Raw genomic sequence first — 24,611 nt, forward strand, 5'->3', positions numbered from 1 at the left:
ACCCAGAAGCCTTGATTCTTGAAGATGATTGAATAACTATACAGGTTACATGGTGTGACTGTGTGATTGTGAAAACGTTGTGGCTCACACTTCCCTTATCCAGGGTATGGATAGATGAGTAGAAAAATGGGGACAAAAATTAAATGAATAATAAGGGGGATGTGGGCGATGGGATCTTTGGGGTGTTCTTTTTTACTTTAATTTTTATTCTTATTTTTATTTTTTTTGGAGTAATGAAAATGTTCAAAAATTGTGGTGATGAATGCAAAACTATATGATGGTACTGTGAACAATTGATTGTATATGTTGGATGATTGTATGGTATATAAATATATCTCAATTTAAAAATACATTTTTAAAAAAACATTAAAAAAAAAATAGTAGTGAAGGTGTGATTGCAACATTCCCAGATGAACAAAAGCTGAGGGAAGTCATCCCCACTAGATCGGCCCTACAAGAGACACTAAAGAGAGTCCTGCAGGTTGAAAGGAAAGGACAATAGGCAATAGACTGAAGCGGCGTGAAGAAATAAAGATCTCTGGTTAGGATAACAACGCAGGTAAATATAAATGGCAGTACTATTGTGTTTTTGGTTTGTAACTCTACTTTTTTCTTCCCACAGGATGTAAAAGGCAAATGCATAAATCATTGGTTTTGGATTCATAATGTATAAACATGTAATTTGTGACAAGGACTAATTAAAGCTGGGCAGATGGAGGAGATACAGGAACATAGTTTGTGTATACTATTGAAGTTAAGTCAGCATCAAAGCAAATGAGATTGTTACAGATTTAGGGTGCTAAATTTAACCCCCATGGTAACTACCAAGAAAATCAAGGAAAATATGTGAGCTTATAGAGACAGAAATTACAGTATAGTTTTCCAGGGATAGGGGGCAGAGGGAATGGCATATTAATGCATAATGGCTATAGGGTTTCTGTCTAGGGAGAGGGGGACGTTTGGCAAGGAAAAGTGGTGACGGAACCACAATATTGTGAATGTGATTAATCCCATTGAATGGTGTGCTGGTTTGAATGTATTATGTCTCCCAGTAAAAGCCATATTCTTTGATGCAATCTTGAGGGGCAGACATATTAGTGGGGATTAAGTTGGAACGTTTGGATTAGATTGTTTGCATGGAGATATGCCCCATCCAACTGTAGGTGATAATTCTGATGAGATAATTTCCATGGAGGCGTGGCCCCACCCATTTAGCGTGGGCCTTGATCAGTGGAGCCATATAAATGAGTTGACAAACAGAAGGAACTCGGTGCAGCTGTGAGTGACATTTTGAAGAGGAGCTACAGCCAAGGGACACTTTGAAGAAAGCACAGGAGCTACAGATGAGAGACAGTTTGAAGACAGCTGTTGAAAGCAGACCCTTGCTCTGGAGAAGCTAAGAGAAGACAAATGCCCCAAGAGCAACTGAGAGTGACATTTTGAAGAAGAGCTGTAGCCTAGAGAGGAACGTCCTGGGAGAAAGCCATTTGGAAACCAGAACTCTGGAGCAGACGCCAGCCATGTGCCTTCCCAGCTAACAGAGGTTTTTCGGACACCACTGGCCATCCTCCAGTGAAGGTACCGGATTGCTGATGTGTTACCTTGGACACTTTATGGCCTTAAGACTGTAACTGTGTAACCAAATAAACCCCCTTTTATAAAAGCCAATCCATCTCTGGTGTTTTGCTTTCTAGAAGCATTAGCAAACTAGAACAAATGGTATGCCTGCAAGTAGCTGAGATGGGAAAGTTTATGTTGTATATATGTTCCCATAATTTTAAAAAAATAGGAAGAAAGTAAGGGAAGGAAGGAGGGAAGAAGAAAGAGCAACTAAAAAGACAATGATAATTAAATTCAGTACATAATTCTGGATGGGATCTAGCAAGGGAGTGGAAAAGGCTAAAGGGACACTATTAGGGCATATGAAAAAACTGGAATATAGACTGTAAGCTTTATATTAATGTTAAATTGCCTAAACTTGATAACTGCATTTCAGGTGGTTACATAAGTGAATATCCTTGTTCTGAAAAAACGTACATGGCAGTATTAAGTGTTCAAGGAGGATGATGTATACAACCTACATTCAAGTGTTTCGAAAATGGATTGATAAATAGAGAGAGAGACAGAGAGGGGCAGATAGATAAAAGAATGACATAGCAAATGTGGCAAAATGTTAAAACTGGTAGATCTGGGTATCTGAGGGATTAGGAGTGTGTTGGAGTTCTCTTTATGGGTCTTGCGTTATTTTTGTATCTGTCCTGTAAGTTTAAAAGTATTTCAAAATGAAAAGTCAAAAATAAACTCAACAGGCCATAGGAAAGTTTGCTGCTCAACCAAGAGAGGATGCATCACCTGTTCGCACCACTTTCTATTAGTTGTGTGAGTTTGGGCAAGTTATTTAAACTTTCAGTCATTTGGCTTCCTCATCTGTAAAATGAGGGTGACAACAACTACCTGCCTCATAGAGACAATGTGGGAATTAAGTTAATAAATAAAACATGTGTGTCTGTTACTTTATTTATGTGGAGACCACAGCCAGACCCTGTTAGAAGGGATGGTTGGCCCTCCATGCACCGTGTTGTCGTGTTGTCGCAGCACCCCGCTGTGGATTTATTAGCACGACCTCCTGATAACAATGTCTGCATCCTCACCAGCAGGTGAGCTCCAAGAAGACAGAGACCTTGCCCGTCTCATTCACTACTGAATCCCCAGAGCCCAGAACACCATCTGCCACTCAATAAATATTTGTTGACTGACTGAGTAAGTACATGTCAGTGAGAGATGAGAAGCTCAGAGATGGGGCCCCTAGGCTGCACATGGTAGTGGTGGGAAAAGTCTGTTCACAAAGACTCCACACCTTTCAGTGACCAAACTGCTGGTGAAAAGTCAGCACCACTGAGGAGGAGGAGCTGATCTGCTTTGCTCTACAAAGTTACCTCATTTTACACCCTCCTTTGGAACTAGGTGGAGGATGGGTGGAGCCCTCACAAATAATAAAGGGGACTAAGGAAGGCAGGGCTTACAGGCTGAGCAGGATGCCAGAAGGCCTTTTCTTTCTCCCCACAGCTCAATGCCTTTCCTACCATTCTATCAGAATAGAAGGAAACAGGAATGAGACTTCTCATCTGACGTAGAAGGTTGGTGGCCGAGGCTGGTTTATTTCTGGGCTAACATCAGGAGCTCACATGATTCAACAAGTTGCAGAGTGCAAAGTGGGCAAGATTTGTCATGATCGGATGCAAATTCAAAAACCTTCAGGATCTAGGTGGATAAAATTAGGTTAAATCCGCTCTATTCAAAGTTGGTGGGGAGTGCTGAGGGCTGTGTCTAGACAAAGAATGAATGACCCACCAGTGAGCAGTCCAATGTAAAACAATTTTAAAATAGTACCAGGCAAACAAAATGCATTTAAGGGCTGAATATGACCTACTTTTAACAAAGTGAGAAGAGTGACCAGGAGCAAGTCTTTTACAGTCTGTCATCCTCAGGTTCCTTATTCATAAAATCAGAAAAGATGAGTGTCCTTGTGGAGTTGAGTAAGAGTTACAGTAAGAGAATCTGTACTTTTACAGTAAGAGAATCTGAAAAGCACTTTGATCTGTCAAATGCTGTACAGTGTCACAGCCTAAGGCCATTGTTTAAAAGATTAAAAAAAAATGACTGCACAGTTGTCACCAGTGGGAATGAACAAAATAAACCCCAAAGCATCCCACGACACTTCATCTCTCCAAACCATACGTGAGGCAGGAAGATTCAGGCAGTTACACTTAAGGTTGAATGCAGTTCAGAGATAGGGCTGTACCACAGTCAGGTACAGCATCCAGTGGGGCCCGGAGACCAGAGAAAAGGCCAGGCAAACCTTCAGTGTGGCCACATAATGATCCATACTATATTGGTGCAATTAACAACTCCCCCCTTAAGTAAGTGAGAGAAAGCCTGCTAAGTAAAATTAGTCATGTCACATCTGATTTTATAAAGGAATGCAGATTAAAGCAATAGCAATATAATATTTTTTTGCCTAGCACTTGACAAAGACTAAGAAATTTAATAATACCCAGTACTGGTGAAGATACTGGTGAGGGAATGTAAATTGGTACAGTTTAGAACTGTGTATTTAATAGCCATGACTCTGTTAAACTGTAAGTCAAATCATGCCCCCCCTCACTCCAAACTTTCCAATGGCTTCCCATCTCAGTCAGAGTAAAATGCCAAGCCTAAACAATGGCCTGTCTACATGGCCTATTAACTGAAATCTATCTAAATGTCAATAGAAGGTCAATTTCATAAATGTGGCACATCCTTCCAACAGTCAACTATACAGCAGTTAAAAGGAATGAAGCTGATTCCCAAGATATATTGATAAATTAATATTAAAAGCAAGGTACAGGATAGTATATATATCATTATTGCATTCAGTTAAAAAGTATTACATACAGATATAATACTATAATATATAAACATACACATATGTAGAGAAAATTTTGCAAATGATGTGAAAGAATGGTTGTACTTTTGCCACCAGTGGATATAGAATGTACAAAACTGACCAATCAACCAAAAAAATCCCTGGTGCTTCATCTCTCAAAGCCAGTGGCTAGAACCATACTTGAGGCAGGGAGATAAATGGGATTACTTCTAGGAAGGGAAATGCTCATTTCTCTGTTTTTATATTTTGTAACTCATTGAATTTTTTCCCCACAGACATGAATAACTTATTTTTAAAGCTAGTCTTTTTGTTTGCTTGTTTTGCTTTATTTGCATTTTCACTGAAAGATGCTACAAAGGTGTTAAGATATTACAGTGAGGTGTGAGGGTGAATGGTTAACCTGGTGAGATAGGCAGGGGCCCAGATCATGAGAACTAATAACACTTTTCAAAGGAGAGGGTATCCTGAATGACAAAGTTCAGTCTCACTTCACCAGAAAAAAATAGTAATTACCAAATTTTCTCCGCTTTTCCCTTTGACTTTTTTTCCCTAATCTCTCTTCCTATCTTCTTTCCACAAATGAATACCCAATGTCACATGCTATAAACTGGGAGACAGTGGTGAATAAGGCTCATCTCTATTTACACAACAGAGCAAGATGATTTACACGCTTTCTTATTTACACAAAGAGGAATTGTGTAAAAGCCTTTCTTTGTTTAGTGAGTCTTTCCATTAGAGAAAAGATTTGTGGAAAAGACTAAAGAAAGATTGAGAGCAATTAAGAGAGAGGGGACACGCGGGGCAAGATGGCAGACTGGTGAGCTGTAAGTTTTAGTTACTCCTCCAGGAAAGTAGGTAAAAAGCCAGGAACTGCGTGGACTGGACACCACAGAGCAATCTGTCTTTGGGCATACTTCATACAACACTCATGAAAATGTGGAACTGCTGAGATCAGCGAAATCTGTAAGTTTTTGCGGCCAGGGGACCCGCGCCCCTCCCTGCCAGGCTCAGTCCTGGGGGAGGAGGGGCTGTCAGCTCCGGGAAGGAGAAGGGAGAACTGCAGTGGCTGCTCTTATCGGAAACTCATTCTAATGATTCAAACTCCAACCATAGATAGACTGAGACCAGACACCAGAGACTCTGAGAGCAGCCAGCCCAGCAGAGAGGAGACAGGCATAGAAAAAAAACAACACGAAAAACTCCAAAATAAAAGCAGAGGATTTTTGGAGTTCTGATGAACACAGAAAGGGGAAGGGTGGAGCTCAGGCCTTGAGGCGCATATGCAAATCCGGAAGCAAAGCTGATCTCTCTGCCCTGTGGACCTTTCCTTAATGGCCCTGGGTGCTTTGTCTATTAGCATTTCAATAACCCATTAGATCTCTGAGGAGGGCCGTGTTTTTTTTTTTGTTTTTTTTTTTGTTTTTTTTTTAAATCCTTTTTTCTTTTTCTAAAACAATTACTCTAAGAAGCCCAATACAGAAAGCTTCAAAGAATTGCAATTTGGGCACATCAAGTCAAGAGCAGAACTAAGAGAGCTCTGAGACAAAAGGCAATAATCCAGTGGCTGAGAAAATTCACTAAACAACACAACTTCCCAAGAAAAGGGGGGTGTCCGCTCACAGCCACCATCCTGGTGGACAGGAAACACTCCTGCCCATCGCCAGCCCCATAGCCCAGAGCTGCCCCAGACAACCCAGTGTGACGGAAGGGCTTCAAATAACAGGCACACACCACAAAACTGGGAGTGGACATTAGCCTTCCCTGCAACCTCAGCTGAATGTCCCAGAACTGGGAAGGTGGAGCAGTGTGAATTAACAAAGCCCCATTCAGCCATCATTTGAGCAGACTGGGAGCCTCCCTACACAGCCCAGCAGCCCAGAACTGCCCTGGGGGGACGACACTCACCTGTGACATAGCACAGTCATCCCTCAACAGAGGACCCGGGGTGCACGGCCTGGAAGAGGGGCCCACTTGCAAGTCTCAGGAGCCATACGCCAATACCAAAGACTTGTGGGTCAGTGGCAGAGACAAACTGTGGCAGGACTGAACTGAAGGATTAGACTATTGCAGCAGCTTTAAAACTCTAGGGGATCATCAGGGAGATTTGATTGTTAGGGCCACCCGCCCTCCCCGACTGCCCAGAAACACGCCCCACATACAGGGCAGGCAACACCAACTACACACGCAAGCTTGGTACACCAATTGGGCCCCACAAGACTCACTCCCCCACTCACCAAAAAGGCTAAGCAGGGGAGAACTGGCTTGTGGAGAACAGGTGGCTCGTGGATGCCACCTGCTGGTTAGTTAGAGAAAGTGTACTCCACGAAGCTGTAGATCTGATAAATTAGAGATAAGGACTTCAATAGGTCTACAAACCCTAAAAGAACCCTATCAAGTTCAGCAAATGCCACGAGGCCAAAAACAACAGAAAATTATAAAGCATATGAAAAAACCAGACGATATGGATAACCCAAGCCCAAGCACCCAAATCAAAAGACCAGAAGAGACACAGCACCTAGAGCAGCTACTCAAAGAACTAAAGATGAACAATGAGACCATAGTACGGGATATGAAGGAAATCAAGAAGACCCTAGAAGAGCATAAAGAAGACATTGCAAGACCAAATAAAAAAATGGATGATCTTATGGAAATTAAAGAAACTGTTGACCAAATTAAAAAGATTCTGGACACTCATAGTACAAGACTAGAGGAAGTTGAACAACGAATCAGTGACCTGGAAGATGACAGAATGGAAAATGAAAGCATAAAAGAAAGAATGGGGAAAAAAATTGAAAAGCTTGAAATGGACCTCAGGGATATGATAGATAATATGAAACGTCCAAATATAAGACTCATTGGTGTCCCAGAAGGGGAAGAAAAGGGTAAAGGTCTAGGAAGAGTATTCAAAGAAATTGTTGGGGAAAACTTCCCAAATCTTCTAAACAACATAAATACACAAATCATAAATGCTCAGCGAACTCCAAATAGAATAAATCCAAAAAAACCCACTCCGAGACATATACTGATCACACTGTCAAACATAGAAGAGAAGGAGCAAGTTCTGAAAGCAGCAAGAGAAAAGCAATTCACCACATACAAAGGAAACAGCATAAGACTAAGTAGTGACTACTCAGCAGCCACCATGGAGGCGAGAAGGCAGTGGCACGATATATTTAAAATTCTGAGTGAGAGGAATTTCCAGCCAAGAATACTTTATCCAGCAAAGCTCTCCTTCAAATTTGAGGGAGAGCTTAAATTTTTCACAGACAAAGAAATGCTGAGAGAATTTGCTAACAAGAGACCTGCCCTACTGGAGATACTAAAGGGAGCCCTACAGACAGAGAAACAAAGACAGGACAGAGAGACTTGGAGAAAGGTTCAGTACTAAAGAGATTCGGTATGGGTACAATAAAGGATATTAATAGAGAGAGGGAAAAATATGGCAAACATAAACCAAAGGATAAGATGGCCGATTCAAGAAATGCCTTCACGGTTTTAACGTTGAATGTAAATGGATTAAACTCCCCAATTAAAAGATATAGATTCGCAGAATGGATCAAAAAAAATGAACCATCAATATGTTGCATACAAGAGACTCATCTTAGACACAGGGACACAAAGAAACTGAAAGTGAAAGGATGGAAAAAAATATTTCATGCAAGCTACAGCCAAAAGAAAGCAGGTGTAGCAATATTAATCTCAGATAAAATAGACTTCAAATGCAGGGATGTTTTGAGAGACAAAGAAGGCCACTACATACTAATAAAAGGGGCAATTCAGCAAGAAGAAATAACAATCGTAAATGTCTATGCACCCAATCAAGGTGCCACAAAATACATGAGAGAAACACTGGCAAAACTAAAGGAAGCAATGGATGTTTCCACAATAATTGTGGGAGACTTCAACACATCACTCTCTCCTATAGATAGATCAACCAGACAGAAGACCAATAAGGAAATTGAAAACCTAAACAATCTGATAAATGAATTAGATTTAACAGACATCTACAGGACATTACATCCCAAATCACCAGGATACACATACTTTTCTAGTGCTCATGGAACTTTCTCCAGAATAGATCATATGCTGGGACATAAAACAAGCCTCAATAAATTTAAAAAGATTGAAATTATTCAAAGCACATTCTCTGACCACAATGGAATACAATTAGAAGTCAATAACCATCAGAGACTTAGAAAATTCACAAATACCTGGAGGTTAAACAACACGCTCCTAAACAATCAGTGGGTTAAAGAAGAAATAGCAAGAGAAATTGCTAAATATATAGAGACGAATGAAAATGAGAACACAACATACCAAAACCTATGGGATGCAGCAAAAGCAGTGCTAAGGGGGAAATTTATAGCACTAAACGCATATATTAAAAAGGAAGAAAGAGCCAAAATCCAAGAACTAATGGATCAACTGAAGAAGCTAGAAAATGAACAGCAAACCAATCCTAAACCAAGTACAAGAAAAGAAATAACAAGGATTAAAGCAGAAATAAATGACATAGAGAACAAAAAAACAATAGAGAGGATAAATATCACCAAAAGTTGGTTCTTTGAGAAGATCAACAAGATTGACAAGCCCCTAGCTAGACTGACAAAATCAAAGAGAGAGAAGACCCATATAAACAAAATAATGAATGAAAAAGGTGACATAACTGCAGATCCTGAAGAAATTAAAAAAATTATAAGAGGATATTATGAACAACTGTATGGCAACAAACTGGATAATGTAGAAGAAATGGACAATTTCCTAGAAACATATGAACAACCTAGACTGACCAGAGAAGAAATAGAAGACCTCAACCAACCCATCACAAGCAAAGAGATCCAATCAGTCATCAAAAATCTTCCCACAAATAAATGCCCAGGGCCAGATGGCTTCACAGGGGAATTCTACCAAACTTTCCAGAAAGAACTGACACCAATCTTACTCAAACTCTTTCAAAACATTGAAAAAAATGGAACACTACCTAACTCATTTTATGAAGCTAACATCAATCTAATACCAAAACCAGGCAAAGATGCTACAAAAAAGGAAAACTACCGGCCAATCTCCCTAATGAATATAGATGCAAAAATCCTCAACAAAATACTTGCAAATCGAATCCAAAGACACATTAAAAAATCATACACCATGACCAAGTGGGGTTCATTCCAGGCATGCAAGGATGGTTCAACATCAGAAAAACAATCAATGTATTACAACACATTAAAAACTCGAAAGGGAAAAATCAATTGATCATCTCAATAGATGCTGAAAAAGCATTTGACAAAATCCAACATCCCTTTTTGATAAAAACACTTCAAAAGGTAGGAATTGAAGGAAACTTCCTCAACATGATAAAGAGCATATATGAAAAACCCACAGCCAGCATAGTACTCAATGGTGAGAGACTGAAAGCCTTCCCTCTAAGATCAGGAACAAGACAAGGATGCCCGCTGTCACCACTGTTATTCAACATTGTGCTGGAAGTGCTAGCCAGGGCAATCCGGCAAGACAAAGAAATAAAAGGCATCCAAATTGGAAAAGAAGAAGTAAAACTGTCATTGTTTGCAGATGATATGATCTTATATCTAGAAAACCCTGAGAAATCAACGATACACCTACTAGAGCTAATAAACAAATTTAGCAAAGTAGCGGGATACAAGGTTAATGCACATAAGTCAGTAATGTTTCTATATGCTAGAAATGAACAAAGTGAAGAGACACTCAAGAAAAAGATACCATTTTCAATAGCAACTAAAAAAATCAAGTACCTAGGAATCAACTTAACCAAAGATGTAAAAGACCTATACAAAGAAAACTACATAACTCTACTAAAAGAAATAGAAGGGGACCTTAAAAGATGGAAAAATATTCCATGTTCATGGATAGGAAGGCTAAATGTCATTAAGATGTCAATTCTACCCAAACTCATCTACAGATTCAATGCAATCCCAATCAAAATTCCAACAACCTACTTTGCAGACTTGGAAAAGCTAGTTATCAAATTTATTTGGAAAGGGAAGATGCCTCGAATTGCTAAAGACACTCTAAAAAAGAAAAACGAAGTGGGAGGACTTACACTCCCTGACTTTGAAGCTTATTATAAAGCCACAGTTGCCAAAACAGCATGGTACTGGCACAAAGATAGACATATAGATCAATGGAATTGAATTGAGAATTCAGAGATAGACCCTCAGATCTATGGCCGACTGATCTTTGATAAGGCCCCCAAAGTCACCGAACTGAGCCATAACGGTCTTTTCAACAAATGGGGCTGGGAGAGTTGGATATCCATATCCAAAAGAATGAAAGAGGACCCCTACCTCACCCCCTACACAAAAATTAACTCAAAATGGACCAAAGATCTCAATATAAAAGAAAGTACCATAAAACTCCTAGAAGATAATGTAGGAAAACATCTTCAAGACCTTGTATTAGGAGGCCACTTCCTAGACTTTACACCCAAAGCACAAGCAACAAAAGAGAAAATAGATAAATGGGAACTCCTCAAGCTTAGAAGTTTCTGTACCTCAAAGGAATTTCTCAAAAAGGTAAAGAGGCAGCCAACTCAATGGGAAAAAATTTTTGGAAACCATGTATCTGACAAAAGACTGATATCTTGCATATACAAAGAAATCCTACAACTCAATGACAATAGTACAGACAGCCCAATTATAAAATGGGCAAAAGATATGAAAAGACAGTTCTCTGAAGAGGAAATACAAATGGCCAAGAAACACATGAAAAAATGTTCAGCTTCACTAGCTATTAGAGAGATGCAAATTAAGACCACAATGAGATACCATCTAACACCGGTTAGAATGGCTGCCATTAAACAAACAGGAAACTACAAATGCTGGAGGGGATGTGGAGAAATTGGAACTCTTATTCATTGTTGGTGGGACTGTATAATGGTTCAGCCACTCTGGAAGTCAGTCTGGCAGTTCCTTAGAAAACTAGAGATAGAGCTACCATTCGATCCAGCGATTGCACTTCTCGGTATATACCCGGAAGATCGGAAAGCAGTGACACGAACAGATATCTGCACGCCAATGTTCATAGCAGCATTATTCACAATTGCCAAGAGATGGAAACAACCCAAATGTCCTTCAACAGATGAGTGGATAAATAAAATGTGGTATATACACACGATGGAATACTACGCGGCAGTAAGAAGGAACGATCTGGTGAAACATATGACAACATGGATGAACCTTGAAGACATAATGCTGAGCGAAATAAGCCAGGCACAAAAAGAGAAATATTATATGCTACCACTAATGTGAACTTTGAAAAATGTAAAACAAATGGTTTATAATGTAGAATGTAGGGGAACTAGCAGTAGAGAGCAATTAAGGAAGGGGGAACAATAATCCAAGAAGAACAGATAAGCTATTTAACGTTCTGGGGATGCCCAGAAATGACTATGGTCTGTTAATTTCTGATGGATGTAGTAGGAACAAGTTCACTGAAATGTTGCTATATTATGTAACTTTCTTGGGGTAAAGTAGGAACAGGTTGGAAGTTAAGCAGTTATCTTAGGTTAGTTGTCTTTTTCTTACTCCCTTGTTATGGTCTCTTTGAAATGTTCTTTTATTGTATGTTTGTTTTCTTTTTAACTTTTTTTTTCATACAGTTGATTTAAAAAAGAAGGTAAAGTTAAAAAAAAAAAAAGAAGAAGAAGAAAAAAGACAAACAAGGAAAAAAAAAAAAAAAGATGTAGTGCCCCCTTGAGGAGCCTGTGGAGAATGCAGGGGTATTCGCCTACCCCACCTCCATGGTTGCTAACATGACCACAGACATAGGGGACTGGTGGTTTGATGGGTTGAGCCCTCTACCATAAGTTTTACCCTTGGGAAGACGGTTGCTGCAAAGGAGAGGCTAGGCCTCCCTGTATTTGTGCCTAACAGTCTCCTCCTGAATGCCTCTTTGTTGCTCAGATGTGGCCCTCTCTCTCTGGCTAAGCCAACTTGAAAGGTGAAATCACTGCCCTCCCCCCTATGTGGGATCAGACACCCAGGGAAGTAAATCTCCCTGGCAACGTGGAATATGACTCCCGGGGAGGAATGTAGACCCGGCATCGTGGGATGGAGAACATCTTCTTGACCAAAAGGGGGATGTGAAAGGAAATGAAATAAGCCTCAGTGGCAGAGAGATTCCAAAACGAGCCGAGAGATCACTCTGATGGGCACTCTTACGCACACTTTAGACAACCTTTTTTAGGTTCTAAAGAATTGGGGTAGCTGGTGGTGGATACCTGAAATTATTAAACTACAACCCAGAACCCATGAATCTCGAAGACAGTTGTATAAAAATGTAGCTTATGAGGGGTGACAATGGGATTGGGAATGCCATAAGGACCAAACTCCACTTTGTCTAGTTTATGGATGGATGTGTAGAAAAGTAGGGGAAGGAAACAAACAGACAAAGGTACCCAGTGTTCTTTTTTACTTCAATTGCTCTTTTTCACTCTAATTATTATTCTTGTTATTTTTGTGTGTGTGCTAATGAAGGTGTCAGGGATTGATTTAGGTGATGAATGTACAACTATGTAATGGTACTGTAAACAATCGAAAGTACAATTTGTTTTGTATGACTGCGTGGTATGTGAATATATCTCAATAAAATGATGATTAAAAAAAATAAAAAATAAACAAGCACAAAAAAAAAAAAAAGAGAGAGGGGTCACAGTTTCTTCAACAAATTGGGAAGGGGAAAAAAAGCTAAAGGAAGTGACCTATATGTTAAAAAGACTCAAAAAAAAACTTCAACTCAATAACACAAATACAATCCAATTTAAAAATGGGCAAAGGACTTGAATCGACATTTCTCCAAACAAGATATACAAATAGCCAATAAGCACATGAAAAGATGTCCAACATCATTAGTCAATTAGGAAAATACAAATGAAAACCACAATGAGATACCACTTCACACCCACTAGGATGGGTAGAATCAAAAAGACAGATCATATCATGTGTTGCCAAGGATGTGAAGAAATTGGAACCCCCTGTACATTGCTACTGAAAATGTAAAATGGTGCAGCTGTTGTGGAAAACAGTTTGGTGATTCCTCAAGGAGTTAAACATAAAAATAACACATGACCCAGCAATTACACTCCTAGGCATATACCCAAAAGAATTCAAAGTGGGACTTGAGCGGATACTGGTACACCAATCTTCATAGCAGTGTTATTCACAATAGCCTAAAGGTAGAAACAACACAAGTGTTCATCAATAGATGAGTGAATGGATAAACAAAATATGGTATATACATACAACAGAATATTATTCAACCATAGAAAGGAATGAAGTACTGGGAGAACCTAAGATGGCGGCTGGGAGAGACAGGGCAAAAAAACACCTCTGTGAAAAATATTAGATAAAAGCCAGAAAGTGACCCAGAACACCAGTTTCAGCAATGCACCAGCTGGACAAGGTCTGCTAAATCCACAGGGACCGTACACTTGGTAAAACCGGGTGTCTGTGTTCTGAAACGAGTGAGTAAGCCTGCTGAATATCTGGCAGCCACGCTGCGGTGTGAGGAAACTGTGGGTTGGCTTCGGAGGTGAACTAGCTCTTTTTTAAAAAACCCAAAAGCAGCTGCAGATACGGCAGCGAGAACTGCACAGTGAAGCGCGGCAGGAACAGGCGGTGCAAACGCCTCAATATCTGGCGTGGAAGATAGCCTTTCAGGTACCCGCTGCTAATTGTCTCAGAGCAAGGCAGGCAGAGATGAGCCAAAAGGGGAAAAAAACCACGCCCCTTGCAGCCATCTTCCCAGTGGGCTGGGAACACTCCTGCCCGGTGCCAAAGCCACAGCCCAGAGCCACACCAAAAAACCCAGTGTGACAGGAAGTGTTTCCAGCATCACATGCACACGCCACAATATTGGGTGTGGACAATAGCCTTTCACACACCCACAGCTAATTGTCCCAGAGTGGGGAAGGCATAGCTGTGCGAAAAGGGGGAAATTAATATATCCCATTCAGCCATTCTTACAGCAGGCTGGGAACGCACCTACACAGCCTGGCAGCCCAGAAATTCCCTTGAGCGTAGACGGCATGCACTTGTGACGTAGCACAACCTTCCCGCAGCAGAGGCCCTAGAAGGGCATGGCTTGGAAGAGGGACCCACTCGGAAATCCCAGGGACCATACGCCAGTACCAAGGACTTGTGGGTCAGCAGCAGAGACAATCTGTGGCGAGACTGAAATGAAGGCTTAGACTCTTGGAACAGCCTTAAATCTCCAGGAACACCTGGAAGGTCTGATTATTAAAGCTGCCCTCCCTCCCTAACCACTCAGACACATGCCCCACATTCAGGGCGGACAGCACCAACAACACACCCAAACTTGGTGCACCAATTGGACCCCACAAGAACCAGACCCCTACACACCACAAAGACAAAGTTGAGGAGAACTGACTTGAGGGGAATAGGTGACTCGCGGACGCCATCTGCTGGTTAGTTAGAGAAAGTGTATGCCACCAAGCTGTAGATCTGACAAATTAGAGATTAGTCTTTGAGTAATCCTACATATCCTAAAAGAACACTATCAAGTAAAGCAAATGCCAAGAGCCCAAAAACAACAGAAAATGTTAAAACATATGAAAAAACCAGATGATATGGATAACCCAAACCCAAACACCCAAATCAAAAGATCAGAGGAGACACAGTACTTAGAGCAATTAATCAAAGAACCAAAGACAAACAATGAGAGCATGGCACAGGACATAAAGGACATGAAGAAGAGCATGGCACAAGATATAAAGTACATGAAGAAGACCCTAGAAGAGCATAAAGAAGAAATTGCAAGAATAAATTAAAAATAGACAAACTTACGGAAATAAAAGAAACTGTTAACCAAATTAAAAAGATTCTGGATACTCATAGTGCAAGACTAAAGGAAGCTGAACAACAACTCAGCAACCTCGAGGGCCACAGAATGGAAAATGAAAGAACAAAAGAAAGAATGGGGGGAAAAAATGGAAAAAATCAAAATGGACCTCAGGGGTATGATAAAACAAAATGTCCAAATATAAGACTCATTGGTGTACCAGAAGGGGAAGAGAAGGATAAAGGTCTAGAAAGAGTATTCAAAGAAATTGTTGGGGAAAACTTCCCAAACCTTCTACACAATATAAATACACAAAGCATAAATGCCCAGCGAACTCCAAATAGAATAAATCCAAATAAACCCACTCCAAGACATATTATGATCAGACTCTCAAATACTGAAGAGAAGGAGCAAGTTCTGAAAGCAGCAAGAGAAAAGCAATTCACCAGATACAAAGAAAACAACCCAAGACTAAGTAGTGACTACTCAGCGGCCACCATGGGGGCGAGAAGGCAGTGGCATGACATATTTAAAATTCTGAGAGAGAAAAATTTCCAACCAAGAATACTTTATCCAGCAAAACTCTCCTTCAAATTTGAGGGAGAGCTTAAATTTTTGACACACAAACATATGCTGAGAGATTCTGCTAATAAAAGATCTGCCCTACTTCAGATACTAAAGGGAGCCCTACCAGCAGAGAAACAAAGAAAAGAGAGAGAAAGATGGAGAAAGGTTCAGTAGTAAAGAGATTCAATATTGGTTCATTAAAGGGCAGGCAATAAGAGAAAAAGGAAAAAAATATATCTGACAAACATAAACCAAAGGATAAGATGGCTGATTCAAGAAAAGCCTTTACAGTAATAATGTTGAATGTAAAGGGATTAAACTCCCTAATTAAAAGATACAGATTGGCAGAATGGATCAAAAAATATGAACCATCAATATGCTGCATACAAGAGATTCATCTTAGACACAGGGACACAAAGAAATTGAAAGTGAAATGATCGAAAAAATATTTCATGCACGCTACAGCCAAAAGAAAGCACAAGTAGCAATATTACTCTCAGATAAAATAGACTTTAAATGCAAGGATGTTATGAGAGACAAAGAAGGCCACTACATACTAATAAAAGGGGCAATTCAACAAGAAGAAATAACAATCATAAATGTTTGTGCATCCAATCATGGTGCCACAAAATACATGAGACAAACACTGGCAAAACTAAAGGAAGCAATTGATGTTTCCACAATAATTGTGGGAGACTTCAACACATCACTCTCTCCTATAGATAGATCAACCAGACAGAAGACCAATAAGGAAACTGAAAACCTAAACAATCTGATAAATGAATTGGATTTAACAGACATACATAGAGCATTACATCCCAAATCACCAGGATACACATTCTTCTCTAGTGATCATGGAACTTTCTCCAGACTAGACCACACGCTGGGACATAAAACAAGCCTCAATAAATTTTAAAAAAATGAAATTATTCAAAGCACATTCTCTGACCACAATGGAATACAATTAGAAGTCAACAGCCATCAGAGACTTAGAAAATTCACAAACTCCTGGAGGTTAAACAACACATCCTAAAATAAATGGTTTACAATGTAGAATGTAGGGGAACTAGCGATAGAGAGCAATTAATGAAGGCGGAATGATAACCCAATAAAAACAGATAAGCTATCGTGGGTAAATTTAACATTCTGGGAATGCCCAGGAATGATTATGGTTTGTTAATTTCTGATGGGTATGGTAGGAACAAGTGCACAAAAATGTTGCTATATTAGGTTATTTTCTTGGGGTACAGCAGGAACATGTTGGACTCCCTTGGTATGGTTTGTTTGAAATTTTTTTTTTATTGTATGTTTTTTTTTAAATTTTTTTGTATAGTTGACTTAAAAAAAAAGAGTTAATTAAAAAACAAAAAACAAAACAATGAAAGAAATATGCAGAGCCCCCTTGAGGAGCTGGTGGAGAATGCAGGGGTGTTGGGTTCCCCCACCTCGATGGTTGCTGATCTGCTCACAGACATAGGGGACTGGTGGTTTGATGGGCTGAGCCCTCTACAACAGGACTTGCCCTTGGGAAGACTGTTGCTGCAAAGGAGAGGCTAGGCCTGCTTAAAATTGTGCCTAAGAGCCTCCTCCCGAATGCCTCTTTGTTGCTCAGATGTGGCCCTCTCTCTCTAGCTAAGCCAACTTGGCAGGTGAAATCACTGCCCTCCCCACTACCTGGGATCAGACACCCAGGGGAGTGAATCTCTTTGGCAACATGGAATATGACTCCCAGGGAGGAATCTAGACCTGGCTTCATGGGATGTGAAAGGAAATGAAATAAGCTTCAATGGCAGAGAGATTCCAAAAGGAGCTGAGAGGTCACTCTGGTGGACATTCTTACGCACAATATAGACAACACTTTTTGGGTTCTAATGAATTGAAATAGTTAGCGGTAAATACCTGAAACTATCAAACTACAACCCAGAACCCATGAATCTTGAAGATGGTTGTATAAAAATGTAGCTTATGAGGGGTGACAATGTGATTGGGAAAGCCATATGGACCACACTCCCCTTTGTCTAGTTTATGGATGGATGAGTAGAAAAATGGGGGAAGAGAAAAAAAGGCACCTAGTGTTCTTCTTTACTTTAATTGCTATTTTTCACTTTAATTTTTATTCTTATTATTTTTGTGTGTGTGGTAATGAAAATGTCAAAAATTAATTTTGGTGATGAATGCACAACTATATACTGGTACTGTAAAAAATTGAATGTACACCTTGTTTTGTATGACTGCATGGTATATGAACATCTCAATAAATATGAATTAAAAATAAAATAAAATAAAATGAAATGAAATTTAAAAAAAAAGGAATGAAGTACTGATACATGCTAAAATATTAAGCTAAGTGAAAGAAGCCAGGCACAAAAGGTCATATATTGTATGATTCCAAATATATGCAATGTCCAGAATAGGCAAATCTATGAAGGCAGAAAGTAGTTTAGTGGTTGTCTCAGGCTGGTGGGGTTTGAAGGTGATGGAAAAAGGACAGGGGATTCTTTTTGGGAGAACAAAAATGTTCCAACATTCACTGTGGAGTTGGTTGTACAACTCTCTGAATATACCGAAAACCATTGAATTGTATACTTTAAATGGGTGAATTATACGGTATGCGAATTATATTTTAATAAAGCTCTTTAAAAAGAGAGAGACTTGAAGATACATCAGCAGACTGCAATGTATAGACCTTATTTGGATCCTGACTCAAACAACCAATGTGTAAAAACGTAAAATATATAATAATTATGAGACAACCAGATATTTTAAAGTTGACTGGATATTTGACAACATTAAGGATTTATTGTTAATTATTTTAAGTTTGACAATGGTATTGTAATTATGGTTATTTAAAAGTCCTTCTCTATTAGAAATACATATGAAATATTTATGGATAAAATGTTATCGTATACGGGATCTGTAAAAAAAAATTTTAATATTTTGGGAGGGGGGAGTGGGTAAGTATAAAAATGAAACAGGATTATGGATTGAGTTAACAACTAGAGCTGGGTGAAGGGTCCATGGGGATTTATTATGTTACTCTCTCTATCTTCATCTATGTTTGAGAATTCCCATAAAAGAGAGAAGGGTCATAGCTATGATTTCTTGGGACTTCACTTTGGTGAAAATAGTGGAATGGGGTTGAGAATGGGGGAAAGGAGATAGGTTGGCACTTTGAAGCGTAAATTGGGAGTGGGCAAGGTTCAGACAAGTAGAGACAGGAAGGAAGATGCAGGGTAAAGGACAGAGTGGGAGAGTGAGAGGGAAGGTGAGAACGGAAAAGGGATTTGGGCTCCCACCTTGTCTTCCTATCTCTTCCACTTTTCCTCACTCACTCACTCCTTACCCTTTATCTCAGTAAAAGAAAAATCATCTTGGGAACTTAACCACAAAGATTCCCAGACACCAACCCATGAAATTCCAATCTGGTCAGCAGGGGCTGAGAATCCACGTTTGGAACAGATTTGAATATCTGGACCTCCCTTTGAGCCCCAGCACCTGGTCCTTGGCGAACGGCTTGGTATTTCTGTCACTATGTTTTACTCTGCTATGCTGGACACAGCCTCTGCATCAGCAGTCCACTGATTCAAAGCAGAAAAAAATAAAGGAGATGGGAGATCAAGCAGAGGAAGACAATAATTGATTTCCTTTAATGTATGTGTGGAAACATGCAAATTCGGAGGTGCCTTGAGTGGGGAAGAGAAATTCATCAACTATCTATGGTTTGAAAGCAATCTCCTTCAAGACCTTCTAATTCTTTGAACTTCTGGTTCTTTGATTTTATACTCACTGAACAGCCTTCTGATATTTAATGGGATTCCACTAAGAAAACAAACAAACAAACAAAAAAACATTTACCAGTTGCCCTGAATGACACAGTCCTCGTTTGTTCTACCTTTCATTGTCAATTTTATTAAATTGGCCTTTTGCTCCCCAAGTCTCCTGAAAGTCTGTTATTCAGAAGAACAGGTCACCAAGATCTTAAACATAAATTTAAGTTTTAGGACTGGGTACGATAACAAAGCAGACCATGGAATGGGCTGGATCTACCAGGTGAACAGTAACCCTATGGCTGAGTCATTACCTCATTGGAGGTAGCTAGACAACTCTCTCACCCACACATTCTCAGCCACACATCTCTCACTAGGGAAAGAATTAGAAATTATGACTAAGCTGTCACAAAGGAGCCTTACTTACCTGTAGCCCAGGGCCTGCTCAAGCATAACAAAATCTTGGGATGGTGGCACTAGCCCAGTTGGGGGAAGAAGTTCTGAAGCAAACAGGGCAGTCTGCAGGCCCCTGGGACTGATGTGTCTTCCTCCACCACCTCTAATATAAGAAGGAGATAGGAAAGAACTTCAAGAAACTGGAACACACGCTCTCCCACGGAACAAGCTGTGAAAAGTCAGACAGCCTGGGTTGTTCAGTTCAAAGCATCCTCCTTCCCTATCCTGCCCCCTACCTTGCCCTATCCCACCAGCTAAAACAAAAAGAAGCAAATGCCTAGGCTTTCTAGAGGCCTTTCTGTTGCCATTTGTAACCTATGTGGTACAACATTGTTCTCTGAACCACAACCACCCAGGGGCCTGCTGGCATCCATTCAGGCCTACCTCTAGCTGGCATTCCCTAGCTCACTACATGGAAAGTCACCTCTTTTCTCATTAAGGTCCTCATTGAAACACAGGCTGCCACCAGGACAACAGGTGGCCAGAAGTAATGCAGACAAGAGCCCATTCTGCCTCACAGGTAAGGCTGAATGCAAATCCCTCAGCAATGTACCTTGGCCAGGGTAAGGGGAATTAACTGCACTGTCCCTCAGACCCTTCAAAGAAGGGGTGAGATGAAGGGAGTATCTGGGCTGAGGAGACCAAGACGTCAAGCCCTGACATGTAAGTCGGGCTCAGGGGTCAGCTAAAATATTCATAGAGTGCCTTCTATGAGTACCTCTCAGCCAGAAATTATAGTTTAAAAAGAGCAGGAAGAGTCTTCTAACTACTTCAGAGGATGGAGATGGAGGTGGGAGACGGTTCTAAAGAGTGACGGGGGGAAGGACAAATATGAGTTAGGGTTAGGTATACTGACGAGGCCAAGGTGAGTGAGGGGACAGAAGTGTGAAAAGGCCAGCTGAGGCCCACGGGTCAACGTAGCAGAGGGCAGGAGGTCAGACGTAAACAGGAAAAGAGCCCAAGAACAGGAGACGGATAGAGGGCTATACGGGGAGGGAGGGAAGGGACGTTTGCCAAGAGGAAAGGGGTGGTCGCGGAGAAACTACGTAGAGCGTTGTACCAAGCGCGCCCTCTAAGCGTCCCTGCCGGGCCAGCGCCCCGCCCCCTGCAGCCTTTAAAACCCCGCCCCAGCCCTGCGCGCTGTCCGGGCGCCGCCGGGTTCCTTTTTGCCGCGCGGCCCCTTAGTTCCGGTTTTGGCCGCGCGGGCGGAAGGTTTATGATGACGCACTGTAGGCGGCGATGGGCACTGGGTGAGTGGGGGAGGCGGGGGGTCTGGAGTTGTCTTCGGTTGTTTGTTGCGGCTGCGGGTAAAGGGATTGGGGTGGGGAACCGCACGGAGGCCCATCGCCCTGGAGGCTGGTTCGTGCCGCCCTTGAGGTGCCAGTTCCGTGCCCTGCTCCCCGGATTCCCCTCGCGCTGTGGCTTGAGGTCTCCAGCTGTGCGTAAACACCACTATTTCGGCACCCTGCACAGGCCCCCAGCGCCTCCTTCTTCCCCTAAGAGACCTCCAGCTCTCTTTAAAAAAAAAAAAAAAACAGTTGTTACGTAAAAAATACATCCCAGATGCGGCCCAAATGCAGAGCTGGTTCTGTAGTTGCAGGCTGGCCATTTAGAGATGAAGTTGTGTCTGAGAACTCAGGAGGGGACCCATCAGGGCAGGGGAAGTCAGACTGACAGGGAAGAAGCTATAGAGTAGCTGGGGAACCTGACATTCAAGTGAAATCACGCTTTGAGAGTGAAACTGCTGGGAATCAATTCTTGAATGTACTAGTTGTCACCTTCAGGGAAAATATAAGTGTGTAGCTGATGGAGACTTGGTATTTTAGGCCAAATCAGGAGCAGACTGTGCTTGAAAAAGAATACCTCTAGTTGTCTGAGAAACATTCTGTGTAAGCAGTATATACGGAGAAAATGTGGAGTGGGATTTGAGGGTCAGAGTCAACTCAAGTGAGAAATGATACTGTCTTCTCACAAAAGTGCTGGACTATGTCAAGGATCTTTGTCAGGCCTAGGTTGCTTGAGTGAATCATCCTTCGGGAACATTCAGTTCCCTTTTCTTTATTTCTGTGCTTAACAGCAACTTGAGTACTAAATTAGTTTCCCAAGGACTTCCCCACTGTTAAGGAGGTGAGTTTGGGGGTGGATGCAAATGCAAGTCAGTAGAAAAAGCCAGCTGCAGATGCATCTTCAGAAAACGCATGACTGCCAGCTGTTTGTGGTCACCCATTCCAGTGTAAATATAGATTTCATGAGCCAGGAAGGCTTTCTTATGCTTGATCTAAATCTAGGAGTTCTGTTTCCCTTTCTCCTCAGTGGTGAGAGCAGTACCCTCCATGATCCCCAGCTTTCAAAAACATAAAAGCTTCCATGCGTGAATGGGACTATGAGGGGTGTTGGATAAATTATACCTGGGCAGTGTATTAGGAGTCCTTGTTATCTCTGGTTGAATGAAGAGGAGAGGAGAAAATGTGTTTCTGGGGTCCTGAGTTAAAATTCATAATGTATTTTGCTAAAGAGTGAATGTTATCTCTAATGGTAGACGATAATTCACTCATTGTTATCAAATATTATTTGAGCACCTACTATGTGCCAGTTACCGTGATAGGTTCTGAGGAGACATTGGTGGGCAAAATCCTACATTGCCCTTAGTGAGCTTGTGGTCTAATGTAGTGAAGATGAACCAATGTTTTTCAGGATTTTACTTTTTGAACAGCATAGCTGAAACCTAGAAAGGAATAAAAAAGACTGAGTAGACAAAATAAATTGTCTCAGTTGATCACCCAAGCTCATGCGTTTTACCCCTGATTGTCTGTAAGTCCAGGGAGAAACCCACAGGCTCTCCCTTAGAGTCTGTTAACTTTGACTTTGGACAGAATTTTAACGAATTGATTGTCTGTGTTTCCAGTCCATAGCAGCTTAGAAGCAGCAAATTAGAAAAGAGGAGGATGATTACCAAGAATTACTCAGAAAAATAGAATGCAAGTAGATGGTCAACATATTAATTATAAAAAGGAAGCACCGAAACAGAGCATAACAACTGGGATCCATTGAGTATAAGGTAGCGTTTCCATGTATGTTTTACGTAATACTTGTTCCATGGGATGTTAATAGGAATTATGTAGAGAAGGGTTAAATGGGAAACATGGATTAGCAAATTAAACTGAATTCTTTTTTGTTATAGAACTTCTCAGAGTCTTTAATAAGGCCAGAACTCATTTTTTCTTGGAGCATCCCACTAGAATAGTGTTTGTTCTGTGGCACATATTTGGGGAAATGCTGGTGTAAAGTAAAGCAGCAGGACAGCAATGTACTAGGCAGTATTGCTGTTTTGAGTGGTGATGCCAAGTCAAATTAGAGGATAAATTATGTGTAGTGCACACTGTTTAATAAGGCAAAGAAGTAGAATGTGTATTTTTATTGTTTCTATCAAAATGGTTAAAATGAACATTTTGGAATTCTAAGGAGTCTGGAAAAGTAATTTATATCTGGTTTAATCTTTATTGATGTTGGATACATGAGTCTTTACTGTATTTGAAATATATCTCATGCCATTATGTGATAAAAAAGTCTTTTGTCTACTTTACCTGAAATCTAATCCGCATTTATAACATTGTTTCCATGAACTAATATGTTCAGAGTTCCTAAAAGCCTAGTTAGAAAGGGAATTTGAATTAAAGCAAACCATCTGGTCAGTGTTAAGTGTTTTGAAGTGTATGCCAGGAAAGAAATTAGTGAACATTACATTTCTAAACTATTTATATCTACCTAAAGTCTATCCTAATTGTACATATAATGTGATTTTTGTGAATTTGTAATCAGTGTATACATACAATTCTGTGACTTGCTTTTCTCACTTAAAAATATTTTATATAAATACTTCTATCTGTTGAATTCTTTGCTGATTTGTCCCTAGTTTTCCTTAAAAGGGGTTTGCCCTAACTTCATTCCAGGAAAATTTGGTTAAAATTATAGTGAAAAAAATATTCTTTTCTCTCTATGAAGTATAAGCCCTATTTATATTTATTTTCTACAGCATTCATCCATTTATAGCTGTCTGTCTGCATTCTGATTGGAAACTCTGGGATCCTTTTCATCATGCCGACAGTGGTGGTAATGGACGTATCACTCTCCATGACCCGACCTGTGTCTGTTGAGGGGTCCGAGGAATATCAGCGCAAGCATCTAGCAGCCCATGGTTTGACGATGCTGTTTGAGCACATGGCCACAAATTACAAGCTTGAGTTTACAGCCCTGGTAGTTTTTTCATCGCTCTGGGAGTTGATGGTCCCCTTCACAAGAGATTATAACACCCTACAGGTACTAAAAGGAATGAGTTTGTATATTATTTGTATAGAGCCTAAATTTAAGGGGAGGAAAACAGTGTTGTCATAGTACACTGACTATTTAGAACTTGGAATTATTTAATAAGTGTATGGTTACTTAATATCCAAGTGTAACTATGAGCTGTGAGTTAGAGCTGTGAGTTGTTGCCTTGTTTTCTTCTCTTGGCTTTCTGGAATTCTCTGTGGAAAAATGCCAAGAAATTATAATTTTTTTAAACT

The 24,611-nt window shown here is 40.5% G+C and overlaps 2 protein-coding genes across 6 annotated transcripts in view; one reads left to right on the forward strand and one right to left on the reverse strand.

Annotated features, from left to right (window-relative positions):
- The window catches only part of SLC24A1 (solute carrier family 24 member 1), a 58,891-nt gene extending 38,042 nt beyond the window's left edge, over window positions 1-20,849 (reverse strand). For both annotated transcript variants that reach the window (XM_037833656.1, XM_037833655.1), the window contains exons 1-2: window positions 20,603-20,849; window positions 20,021-20,152 (exon numbers count right to left, since the gene is read on the reverse strand). The gene's annotated coding sequence lies outside the window, so the exon portion shown is untranslated. The remainder of the gene's footprint in view (window positions 1-20,020; window positions 20,153-20,602) is intronic.
- Window positions 20,850-21,175: 326 nt separating this feature from the next.
- The window catches only part of INTS14 (integrator complex subunit 14), a 49,877-nt gene continuing 46,441 nt past the window's right edge, over window positions 21,176-24,611 (forward strand). Inside the window, exons 1-3 of one of the 4 annotated variants that reach the window (XM_037833657.1) lie at window positions 21,176-21,299; window positions 22,955-23,107; window positions 24,083-24,366. In XM_037833657.1, coding sequence (XP_037689585.1) covers window positions 24,145-24,366 — 222 coding nt within the window. In that variant the 5' untranslated portion in view covers window positions 21,176-21,299; window positions 22,955-23,107; window positions 24,083-24,144. Of the gene's footprint in view, window positions 21,300-21,411; window positions 21,488-22,954; window positions 23,108-24,082; window positions 24,367-24,611 lie in introns of those variants that run through there. The other 3 variants (XM_037833660.1, XM_037833659.1, XM_037833661.1) reach the window with 3 other exon arrangements.

The sequence above is a fragment of the Choloepus didactylus genome, chromosome 4, assembly GCF_015220235.1.
Source record: "Choloepus didactylus isolate mChoDid1 chromosome 4, mChoDid1.pri, whole genome shotgun sequence".
Classification (NCBI taxonomy): domain Eukaryota; kingdom Metazoa; phylum Chordata; class Mammalia; order Pilosa; family Megalonychidae; genus Choloepus; species Choloepus didactylus.